The sequence below is a fragment of the Zonotrichia leucophrys genome, chromosome 7 (genome assembly GCF_028769735.1).
Source record: "Zonotrichia leucophrys gambelii isolate GWCS_2022_RI chromosome 7, RI_Zleu_2.0, whole genome shotgun sequence".
NCBI lineage: Eukaryota > Metazoa > Chordata > Aves > Passeriformes > Passerellidae > Zonotrichia > Zonotrichia leucophrys.
Window position 1 is genome coordinate 14,377,782 of NC_088177.1, and position 12,210 is coordinate 14,389,991.

A 12,210-nucleotide genomic window follows, 5' to 3' on the forward strand; every position below is an offset into this window, starting at 1 on the left:
AAGGAAAATTTCATTGTGAGTTTATACAGGCCTAGAATATCTTAATCCTGGTACCATGTCAACAGGGTTTTTGCTTCTGGTTTCAGTCAAAAATCCAAATCCACGTCTGAGTTGTTTCTTTTCTGTAAACAAAGTGTATTTCTTAGTAGATCCACTATAAATAATGGACATTAGAATTGCCATCATGACCAGAACCATTTATCAGAGCAGGTATTTTCATAGTAGCAAGCTTAAGTAGCCTAAAATTTATGTTCACTGCCTTGAAAATTAAGGTCTTTGTGCGAGTGATGACATTTGAGATTATACTCATATCCAGTAAACGATGACACCCAAAGGCAAATTCCCCTTAGAAAGTACTTTTTCATTCCCTGAAGTTATAAGCACTGGGCACAAGAAACAAAAAATACAGCTCATTTCTAGGAAGCCTGATTCAGAAGTACTCATCTTGAATCTGAGCATTGTCTTGGAGAGCCTTAGAGTGGCCAGCCTGCAGCTGGGCTCTCTCAACTCTGCTGTACTGACATCAATCAGTTCTGCCTGGTGGCTTATTGATTCCAAATACTTAATAAGTTATCCTGATCTGGTTTGTCCTTCATGTTGGCTCATTTACTCTTGCAGTTGTGCTCAATAGTGAAAAATCAAAAACTTTGACTGATCGCATTATTTATTGTGAATTTTTGCATATATTAGATAGCTGCCCTTGAGCTTATTTTTATCAATACTGTTCTCATTTCTACAGTCACTAAATAGTCATCTCCTACAGTAATAAATACTGGAAATGTAAGTAAGATGAATACAACTATATACTACAATACTGCGCAGACTGAGTTAGAGTTAATAAAAATTCACAGAATTATACAGAGTTTTGCTGTATTATGTTAGCAAAAGGGAATAATTTAAGGGTTTACTTTGCTTTATGCCTGATGGTCTGCAGCACACTGTATGTAACACTAAATCATTTTATCTGCTCTTATCCACTCAAAGAATACAGAGATCATGAGCCTTTGTTTTTCTTTTTCCTCCACGCAGATCCAGCTCTTGGAGAGTCTTGGCTCACTGTTAGTCTTACACAGAAAAATGTATGGGCTGAGTACCAAGATGCAGACACTAAGCCAGTTCTCATTTTAAATAACTTTCAGTTTTATACTATAGAGTTATGCCAAAATATGCCAGTACAGGATTTGGTCTACAAGATCTTTTCCAGATCCAACATGTGTGTCAGAATCAAAGTAACACTAGGTCCCTTCCAACTCAACTTATTCTCTGAAAACAGCAGCATCAGATGGAAGAAATAATGTGATAAATCTTCACTCATGACACCTGATTATGGCTTTTGGACACTTAATTCCAAATTCTGCATCTATCAGCCCAGCCTTTTCCCTTTTATTCCTCTGTCCTAGCCTTTAAGCTGAAATTGAGGACAAACACTCCAAATTTTCTGTGACAGGAAGTGCCAAGTTTTGGAAGAGATTCTGGCAGGTGCAAATAACCCCACTGCAAGCATGGTAAAGATGCTGTGGGTCCTGCTGAAAGCCCAAACCAAACCCTAGCTGGAAACCACCAAGAGCCAGCCTGGTGTCAGAAAAAGAGGAGCTAATTCACATCCTAGACTCCAGGCCCTCCTGAAACTGAGTGCTATTCAAGGAAATAATAATTTTCAATTTTTTATCATGAAAGACTTTACTCTTTTAACTTGGTGGAGTCATAACTAGAAACAGATTCATGATCTGTAATGAATTCCTTCTTTCTTCGATTTTCTGCCCAGAAACGAGATCTGCTCCCATACAATAGTCTGTAAGGAAGATGTTAAAACCTATGATTTGAATTCTATCTTACTCTGGTATTTTTTTAAACTAAGGTATGATGAATCAAAGGCACAAATAGTATAGCTTGGGGAAGGAACAGTGTTGTAAACAGCTTTTATTCTTGCCAATTGCTAAAATACCAAATACAGATAACTGAGCACCAAAATAGTAATCTACACTTCTGGAAGTATCTGAGACTTCAACATGAAAAGAAATTCATTAGGTTCTTTCCCTTTCCAGCCACTTCAGGAAGATTTTGCTTAAGATCTGTTTCAGATCAAAGTAGGACAGAGGTTCTTGAATTTTGTATGTGCTTGCATGTAGGGCAAAATGTTTTTCATGTCAACCCTTTTTCTTCTTTTTTTTTTTTTTTTTTGCATTTGAAATGCTAGGTTATGTTATTTAGTATTTAAAGAATTGTGATTTCTACATACCTCTTTCTTGATGGGATGCCATTCTAATAATTAATATTATTTTAATATCATCACCACTGTGTTTACCCAGGTATTGCACCTGAAAACAGAGCAAGGCTATGACTGATCCTTGCCACTTCTTCCCTGGAGCACCTCTGGTCTCTGAGGCTTATTAGTAGGATCTGTCCAGAAACCATCAAAAGGTAAGTTTCAAATTAATCCTTAGAGTAAAATGCACTGGAAAATTGTCATCCCCTTAAAAAATGGAGTAAAATTTTTGACTTTGACCTGTTCTTAGTGAAACTCTGTAGTGTTTTGGGTTTTTTTTCCCATTCTGATAGAGAGAGCTTTATAAGCATACGGTTATTTAAAAGCAAACTTAACTAAACAGAAATTATGGTGGCACCAGCAGATCAGGAAAATAGATCTGAAAGGTAAATAATATCTTGAGCTAATACGTGGTGAGTAAATAAAATGTGTGAAGTCTCCTCTTGGGAAAGACCAAAGGCATCGAGGCCAGGGATGCTTTCAAGGTATATGGAAATGGCTTACTAACATTTGTAGATTGATAAAATTAGAGGCATTAAAACTAACAAACACTCTTGAAATACTACTTTGGGTAACGTGCAACCAGCTCCAGCCATTATTGTAACATTGCAGTGGGAGACAGATACTTTGAGATTTCTAGATAAATTTAGCAACAAGATGCAGAGTAATCTTGATCAGGAAATACAGATGTGTTAAAAACAATTTAAAGCCTGACCTAAACACTATGTAGACATAAATTTTGGAAGGGATGGAAAAAATAGGTAAGAGACATTTACATTTGTTGCCAGACAAAACCTGAAGCTATAAATTACTTTGTCATATATGCAGTCAGCTTTGGTCAGAAAACCCAAATAGGAGCTTCTGAAATAAATTTTTTAATCCAAAATTTCTCAGAAGTATTTTTTGTAACCCATAAGAACTTGCTGTGCTTGCAAGTGGCCCTATGCTAATCCTAGAACATACAAGTCTTCTAATTTTTATCCACTTGTGTGAGGAATGTGTCCAGTGCTGAAAACCTTAATTACAAGGATGAATTTTAATAGCAAAACCAGCATTCACAATACCCTTGGTGCACATTGTGCTGTGTATAATATGTTAGATCTCATTTTCTTTTTTCCAATGACTAAATGAGGAAGTTTCAATAAAACAAAGCTGAAAAATAGCCATAACAGGCATTTTTAATGAGAATTATCTTCTACTGTAGCAGTAATTATTCTGAAGCAGAGAAGATGGCCAAAATTTTGGACAACTTCTATCAGCTTCTCAAGGACAAACCTGGATTAGATATTCCAAAAGCTATAAAGAACATCTTTGTTACCCACCAGCTTAGCCCTGCTTCAGAATCAATTTCACTTAAGAACTCATCCAAAACAGGCCTCTAGCTAGAAAATAAGATTCCTTGCCTTGGTGCCTCAATTCCACAGGTACACTGCAAAACCTACCTGTCTTTCCACACCACATAAAATAATTCAGATGATTACAACCTACTTGGGAACATAATTAGAGGAATCGTATTTCTGTCATAATAGGAACTGAATAGGGTTTCTACTCCCCAAATTCAAGAGAAATAACAGCTGGAAATGAAGGCTTGGTAGGAGGGTGAGAGAATGGGTACTGGCCTTTTGGCACACACTTCTCCTGGCACTCCTCCAGCGTCAGGAAGTTGTTCTCATTGCCATGGCATCCACCATACTCAAACACCTCGCACTTGCGGCTCCTGATGCTGAAGAAATAGCGGATGTGGATGGCTTTGCACGGGCCCTCGTCTGCTTTCATGGCACAGAAGGAGTGCACCAGCTTCAGTGGAGGCAAACCAGCACCTGGAGCATGGGGGAGAAGCAGAATATCTGAGTTAGTTTGCTGCACACTGCAGGGTGTAACTCCCAGATGAGGCTGCTTATGTGTTCTGCTAGAGAGGCACTGCACAACATCTGCCTGCAGAGCTCCCAGCACACTGAACAGATGTCAAAAGAAAAACATCATCTGCATTGGAACACAGATTCCTTTTGATCAATTCAAACGTGTGGCTTCAGTTTTCCACCAAAACAGCTCACAGTATAAACTTCAACTCCTCATCACAAACCTTTAAACAGTCATGGAGCGTGGCTGAGTCACAGGAGCTGGGGTGCAGTGCTGAATAACAAAAAGACACAAAGACCACCAGGGCAGAAAGGTTTCGTTGGGCTCTCTTCCATGCACTGCTCCCAGAAAAGTTGGCTTGTAAGGTTTGCCAGGGAGCAGTGTGGGATGGCCAGAGGCCTGCAGAGGGCATCCCTCTCCTGTCAGATGGCACTTCTCTGGGACACAAACCCTGCTGGCGCCACTGACAGGCACCAGACTTCTTTTCCTTTCATCCCACCGTTCTTGCATCACAGCTTTCAACAGCAAACTAGAAAGTCAAGGCAAAACAAAGCTGAACGTTTTCAAATTGTGCCATTTCTGTCTTTCAATATCTACTAGGTCAGGGAGTCTTCCATATAAATTTTCATAGGCATTGTGAAGAACACTACCAAAGTTTCACCCTGTCAATGTCTATAAGGAAATTCTGACCAACAATCCAGTTCCTGATACCATTCCCTTACAAATATATGGTTTACTACATTTTTCTGTTTTGCTTTTCCAAGACAGTATTATATCCTAGAGGGTTTTGAAAGCTCTACAGAGCTTTGTGGGCTTGCCATAGGAGCCAGAAGAACAGACCTAAGGTTCTTCATTCATTTTCCTCCAGCTGATGTCTCAGAACATATATGCAAACATATCTATCTGTGCTCTTTGCAGTGACCCAGGAAGGAGACAAAAAAAAGGAAGAGGAGAAGAGTTTACATGATCATGTAAGAAGAGTTTACATGTTTACATGTAATCATTACAGATTCCTACTTTTACTATTTTAGCTTTCCAGTTTTAACTAACGGAATCCACAAAAATCAGTCTTCATGACATGGTTAAAAGGGAACTTGTGTACTTACCACCCACCTGCTCTGTGGATAACTAATTTTAGCCAATTAGACAAACTTTGAATTAAAATCAAAGAACTGAGATAAATCCTCATAAGTACTGAGGTCCACAGAAGTTTACTAGTTTTATTCCATTTGAGCCACTTATGACTATTAAACCTCAGAAAAGAAACAAATTTCCACACTAAAATCTTTTAAACAAAAGTATATATGTCCTTGAAACACAAAGAACCTCTATTACACAATAACTACCAACAGAACAATCAGAGCACACAATCAGGTCTTCCAAAAGTGGACCATTTGATGTTAAAATACATATAAAAAAGACTAATTAAAAATTCTATTTAAATATTCAGTCCCCAAAATAGTTTGTGATTTATGCCATATTGGTGAAAACACATTTTCGGAATTTGAAGCTGGGTATATATATTTGAAAATATTATTGAAGACCATACAATAGGAAATATTGATGAAATAAAATTAATAATTATAAGAGATGTTAGATTTGGTAAACTTGCTGTCAAGCTCAGCTTGCCAAACAAGATTTCAGAATTCATTAGCTGAGTCTTCCTGAGCTCACAAAGATTTGGTATTTAGAAGTCACGATAAATGCCAAATTGGACTTCAAAGGTTCTAAAGTTCTCCAAAAGGCATGGGAATCCTTTGGAAGGGGCTTAAAAAGGCTCAACTTAAAAAGCTGAGAGAATACTGCATTGCAAAATGAAATTTTGGATTTCCCCTGCTCAGTACCAGGGAAAAAATGCCTTCAAAACACCAAAGTTTTCAGTAAGTTATGAACTCACTTCTGAAATGTTAAATCAAACACTCAGAGCTCCACAGAAACCAATCCAGCTCAGATGTGGTGGGGGTGAGGGCTGGCAGCTGGTTTATGAACACATCATTTTCTTGGCACCCAGAAATGAGATCCCCTCTGTGACCTCTGCCAGTGACCCAGTTCAGTCTACAAGAGGTTGTGAAAACTGTCCAGGTTTCCTAACCGCCGAAATTTCAGACACACAGTTATGTCAGCTCGTTTTCTTGCTGCATTGCACCACCCCAGTGTGGTGGGCTGTCCAAACAAAAACAGCATGCAGGCATTGTTGCAAAACTACACCAAGAGGATGAACAAATGGCTTAGCAGAGTTCATCCTGGGAACTTCCTGCTCTCCACTCCTAGCCTGCTTCCCACCAGACCCACGGAACAAAATCATTGTTTTGGTTACCTCCTAAGGCCTTTCCCCTGCAGTCACAGGGATGCTGCTAACCACTGTCAGATGTCCTGACATCTGCTGAGAACATAATGACTAACTGTGTCACACTTCTTGGCAATCACTCAGGTTCCTAGGAATGCTAGAAAGCTGCCATAGTTTGAGTAAAATCTGTACCCTGTCAAAGCCCCAGGGGCCAAACCCTCCAAGTCCAAACAGTAACCAAGTGACTCTGAAGAAAGAGCTCTCCAAGGGATTGGTCGGAACTGAATCATTCTTCTGTCTGGAAACAGTGAAAGAATTCTTCCCCATTATTTTACACCTGGGAGCACTTAACTCACACAGATGATATAAAATTAGCTTTCCTTCTCAGATTAGAGCAGCAGATGAGAAGGCAAGCGGGAGTATTTGCCCACAGACACATATCTGCCTGTACTTGTTTCATTTGTGGAATATACCTTGACAAAATTAATTCTTAGTATAAGGACTCATCCTCTGCTCTTGAACACTGGGAAAAACTGTTATTACATTTTAGGTGTTAAAGGCATAGGATATGACATTTAGTGAAGATGTCTGTCAGGAAAGTCAGTGAAAATTCCTCAGCAGAAACAGAGGAAGATAACACTTGAATGAATGTTAATGGAATTTCTCATCCAAGTAAAGTAAAATTCTGAGCAATCTGAAGCAGTCAGCTCCAGGATTTCACTACTCTCCTTGTATGACAGCCCTTTTTTTGGTAATATACTGCCTGAATTTTCTTTATTATATACTAAATATTCTTTACTTCATGAATAGGCAAAATAATTTAAAATCACATATACACACATGGTGAATCAGTTTTGATTTTCCAAGTCACCATTTTTGTCTTGCAATTCAAGTGTGCTGCAGGAGAGAAGGTTGTTTCCTATACTCTCAACCTTGATTTTGGGCTCTCCGAGTTCAGTTGCTTCCCTGGCTGCTTGAAGCCTTGGTGGTGCAGCAGCTGCCCTGCACTCCCAGCACCAGCTCAGTAGCCCAAACCTCTGCCTATTCTCTTTTTATTGGAAGATTTTATCTCCTCTTAATTATCTCCATGCTAAATAAACTCCTTTCTTCTCATCTTTTTGTTGGCCTTGCTTTCTAATCCTCTCATAACTCTTATTTGGATGATTCCTATTGGTCTGGATTCCTGGTAAAATGTGCTGCTGAGAGTTGAATATAATCCCCTACCTGACACATTACTAGTGGCAAATAGAGTGGAATAATTATCCTTTGGTTTTTTCCTTAATCCAACACAAAATCCCTTGCCTTTTGACATTGACTTTAATACTAATCACTTTAACATTGATTTCATAATGCCATGTAACTTCCATTCACTTTCCAGCAAATAGAGCTTCAACATTAATATTCCATCTTGTATTTATGACTGCATGAATTCTCCTTCTTAAGTATAGCACATTGCATGTGTCATTTTACAAAATTAATTTAAGCCCCCATGTTAGATCTAGTTCTGTTGGATATTTATTAGTCATCTAATTTAGGCACCTGGTCCAGATACATTAAGAATTCCTGTATAATTGTAGGACTGTACTAGCTAGAGCAAGACATTTTGTTAGAAATACACTAAATAATGATTACAGCTGATATTCACTGTCACACAAGTTATTATTTCCCATACTAAAACTGGAAAAAACCCAGCAAAATCTCCTCTCCCTTTTCTTGAACCTTTTAATGTAATGGCGCCCTTACATGAGCTGCGTGAGCCCTAAACACCCATTGCTCTGTGTAACAGTCCCTGCACTCCCCAGTCTGTGTTAAGACCCAAAGTAATGCCCATGAAATGGCTGACAATGAGAATGAGCTCCTTGCAGGTATTTTTGGTCACTCCTTTCTTCCTCCAGTCCTTCATCCTTCCTGCTTTTTGCAGCTGTCAAACAAGATGGGGCCAGGACTGTTCCTGTACAGCACAGCCGTTCTCACCTTTGTTGTCGCTCTCATGACAATTTTTGCCACTCAAGGGGACACCACTCTCATTTCAGTGCAGTTTGGACTCCACTCTCATTTCAGTGCAGCCATTTCACTGAGAGAGCTCCAAAAAGCTGCAGGCAGTCCTGATGCTCACCTGAGCACAGGTGATCCAGGCAAGGCTCTGTTATCACTTCACTAGAAAGCAGGGCAGTGCTACAAGAGCAGTAGTGAATGATGCCTCTAATCCTCTTACATTAGTACAGTGAAAACAATACCTTTCCTCTGGATGTAGGCATAACAAAAGGCTCTAATTTGGCTTTCAGACTCTTGTGGATGATCTGCATGGCTGCTTGATAAAAATACTTCCCTGTAATTAGGAAAATGAACTGATTTCCATACTGCACCTGAAGCACAATAAATATGAAAGGTAAGCATTATGGAGGAGCTGCTTTTCAGAACAGAGAGATATGAATTGGGAGAATAAAGATCACAAGTATTTATGAATTTTTACGTAAAAATACTTTGTTTTAGTTTGCTTAGGTTATGTGTTCTTAACTTTGTAAGAATTTCCATGGTTATCCTTAATTATAAAGATATGCTGTCATCTTTCCAGCCTTCCTTGGCAATGTCTCCCTTTGATAAGTGGTATCAATACCAAGCACCTTGTCACTAATGAATAGCTGTTTCTTTTCTCTCCATCTTTGTCAGTTGACAGCTTCCCACCCACACACTGTTCAGTGCTCTTCCTACCCTGTGTTTCCTACATTTTTTTATAGGCAGGCACATTTATTCTTGTCATGCCTTCACGTATGAATAAAAAGCACATTCAATTTGTGAGTCATTTTCTTCAGGCTTTGGAACATCCACTACAGTGCTGCCTACCACATAAGGGATTGATGAACAATATGCATAACCTGGTTATTTTTATACCTTTCATTTTTGTTATTACACTTATCTATTGATGGAAAAAATGACAGATTTTGCTGGAAGAGAACAAATTAAAAATATTTTCATTACATTGGGCTTGACCCTGCAATCTTGATTATTACTGCAATTAAAATAGACAAAAGCCCACTTCTTAAATTCACAAAGCACATATAGTCAATGTGATCCAAAAGTATGACATTAAAAATAATGGATGCACAGAATTAATTTTATCCTTTAATAGCTGAAATTTATGGAATGCTGGGATAAAATGTCATTGCTTTATAATCATCTAACATCAAAAACAAATGTTATCAATGATATTGCAGCCCACAAAATTTCGACATGTAACATCCGAGTCCAGAAGTTAATCTTGAGAAACCACAAATAAAATTTTAATTAACAACAATCTAAATATTTAGTGAAAACAGTACAGCAAAAGCTTTTTTATTATAAACACTACAACTGAGTCCTCAGTAGTCACAAAAACAGGATCCTAGTTTAATATCTAAGCCTCACATCTGATGGGTTTTTACTTCAGAATTAAAGCCAGAAGTCCAGAATTGTTTCTCTTGCTAAATCAGTTAGTGGTCACATAATCCTAAGTAACCAGTTGCAAAATAACCATTGAAAAAATAATCCCCAGTAAAATGACTATTTAATTTCCTTGAGATTATTTACTTATTTTCTTTTATAAACAAAGAAAATAGAGAAAAAAAATTAAACCATCAGATTTCTTGTTATGGTGACAAAATGTGCAAGCTGGTTTGGCCTTCACGACCTGCAAGCTTGGCTAAGAATTTATACATCACTAAGAGTTGTGGAGCAAAGATAAATGTGGCTTTGCCCTCAAACAAAAAGGGCATTTTTGTGCTTCAGAGTTTAAAAGAAACAAGTTTGTTCTGCATGAACCAGTCTTTACTACTCAGCCATTCTAGTCATACACTTCACCTGGAACAGCAAATACATTAAATTGTAGTGACTAATTGTGACACGGTCCTATCTTAAGTATAGCCATGACTGTGCACAACTACTATTTCTGGCTCAAAGAACACTGCTGCAAAAGTCTGATAGAGAGAAATAATCTGGATGGAAATAGGACAAAAAATAGAAAAAAAGGTTCCCCTTAGCTTCGCTTTCATTTGCGCTTCAAAATCAGACTTATCAAACAAAAGCATCCACTCCAGAGTCTTCTGCAGCTTAGGGAAGTGATCACAGTTTCAAGTCACTTCCTCAAAGGAAAAAGGAATATTTTAGTGTGGCCCCAGCAGAGTATGTTTCCCTCATCTTTCTCAGAATTGTTTGGGAACAAATTGAAATACCCTTCGCAATGATATCCAGTCTAGAATTCTGAGAGATCTTAATTTCAGTGAAGTAAACAATGATCTTACCATGGTGAAAAATCAAGAACCTCCCCATTTCTAACAGTCACACTGGTTTTCTAACAAAAATTTTTGACTGGTGAGTTTTCAGTCATTGAATTGTAGAATATCCAGAGCTGGAAGAGATTAACAACGATCAAGTCCAACTCCTTTATTTATTCAGTGATATCAAATCCCTTGGGCAATACAAAGACCTTCAGTTAAGGCCCCAAAAAACTACCAGGACAGTAATTGTATAATCTTTCAATCCAACTTTGCAAATTAACTGTGACTCAAGAATCTGTGCATGGAACAGAGCAACATCAATCTACAGTGGTATTAATCATATTTTTGCTTTTTCTATGTGAGGAAATAAAGCCTGAGTAACCAGCTCTGTTTCCTTGCCTGAACGTTGAACTTTTCCATGCTGCTAAAGCAGAGCTTTAAAGGAATCATCTTGACATCTAACCCAGTGTTTGATTAGGATTAGATGTTGCAAATAGCTTGGTAAACAGAAGCCCCAGCAGAAGGCAATTTTGCTAAAGCTTAATAGATAATTATAAGCATCCCTCCTAGTTATACACCATTTTTAGCTGAGTCCCAATTTCTAAAGTTTCCCACAAAAGTTCTAAAGTACAGAATTACATCTGTAGTGCACTTTAACATAGTGGGCATTGTTTGAGTGTTTGGGTTTTGTTGGTTGAGTTTTAGGTGTTTTCTAGGATCTCTTACCCACAACATGCTCTTCTTTGCTGCCACCCAGCTCAGCAGTTGTGTGCCCGGCGATACAGAAGAGCAGCAAGATCAAGGGTGAAGGTGAGGAACGTCCCTTCTTTCTCCCCTTCATTTCTCCTGTGTAACATAAAAGTGAGAATTGACAAATTCAGTCAGATTCCTTGAGCATTCTGCAAAAGTTAGTAGCAGGGCAGTGCAGAGCCCTGTGGGCAGACACACAAACTGGGAGCTTTGGAGACAATGTGAGCTCTTTTAGGATAAGCTTCTTGTAAGCACAATGAAACGCAAGACAAGGATTGCAAGTCTCCTGTCCCAGCTCCAGTCCAGGTTAGAGGCACTGCTACTGCTTTCAATCTAAGCCCCAGCTGAAATCACCTCCTGGAGCACATCATGACAGAAAATGTAACACTTGGTACTTTTAATGTCCTGGCCATTAATTACACAATGTAGTATTGCTTGCCAACTCAAATCATTCCAAGTTTTACTCCATCTGCAGAACCTAGATTTATTACCACAACATTTTCAAACAAATGTTTAATCATTTTATAATTAGCAAGCTCCCAAATTACTACATACCATTTCAGAGGAATCAGTGAACTTTTTGCAGTACAGGCTTCAGCGCCTTCAGCAGGATTTTCTATCTTGTGCATCTCTTTAATACTGAGAACCTCACCTCTGAACTCAAGTTCAGAGCTATTATTTTTCACTTTCGAGTAGTGCAATCATTGACAGATGAAAAACACTTTTATTCCATGGCAGCTGGCATGTTCAGGTTGCTAAAGATGAGGCTATGCACGCACACATGAAATTAACTT

At 38.4% G+C, this 12,210-nt stretch overlaps 1 protein-coding gene across 5 annotated transcripts in view; it reads right to left on the reverse strand.

The window, feature by feature from the left end:
• The window catches only part of TFPI (tissue factor pathway inhibitor), a 56,662-nt gene that overhangs the window by 13,287 nt on the left and 31,165 nt on the right, over positions 1-12,210 (reverse strand). For all 5 annotated transcript variants that reach the window (XM_064718780.1, XM_064718779.1, XM_064718778.1 and 2 more), the window contains 2 exons: positions 11,393-11,512; positions 3,886-4,086 (listed from right to left, as the gene is read on the reverse strand). In XM_064718780.1, coding sequence (XP_064574850.1) covers positions 3,886-4,086; positions 11,393-11,507 — 316 coding nt within the window. In that variant the 5' untranslated portion in view covers positions 11,508-11,512. The remainder of the gene's footprint in view (positions 1-3,885; positions 4,087-11,392; positions 11,513-12,210) is intronic.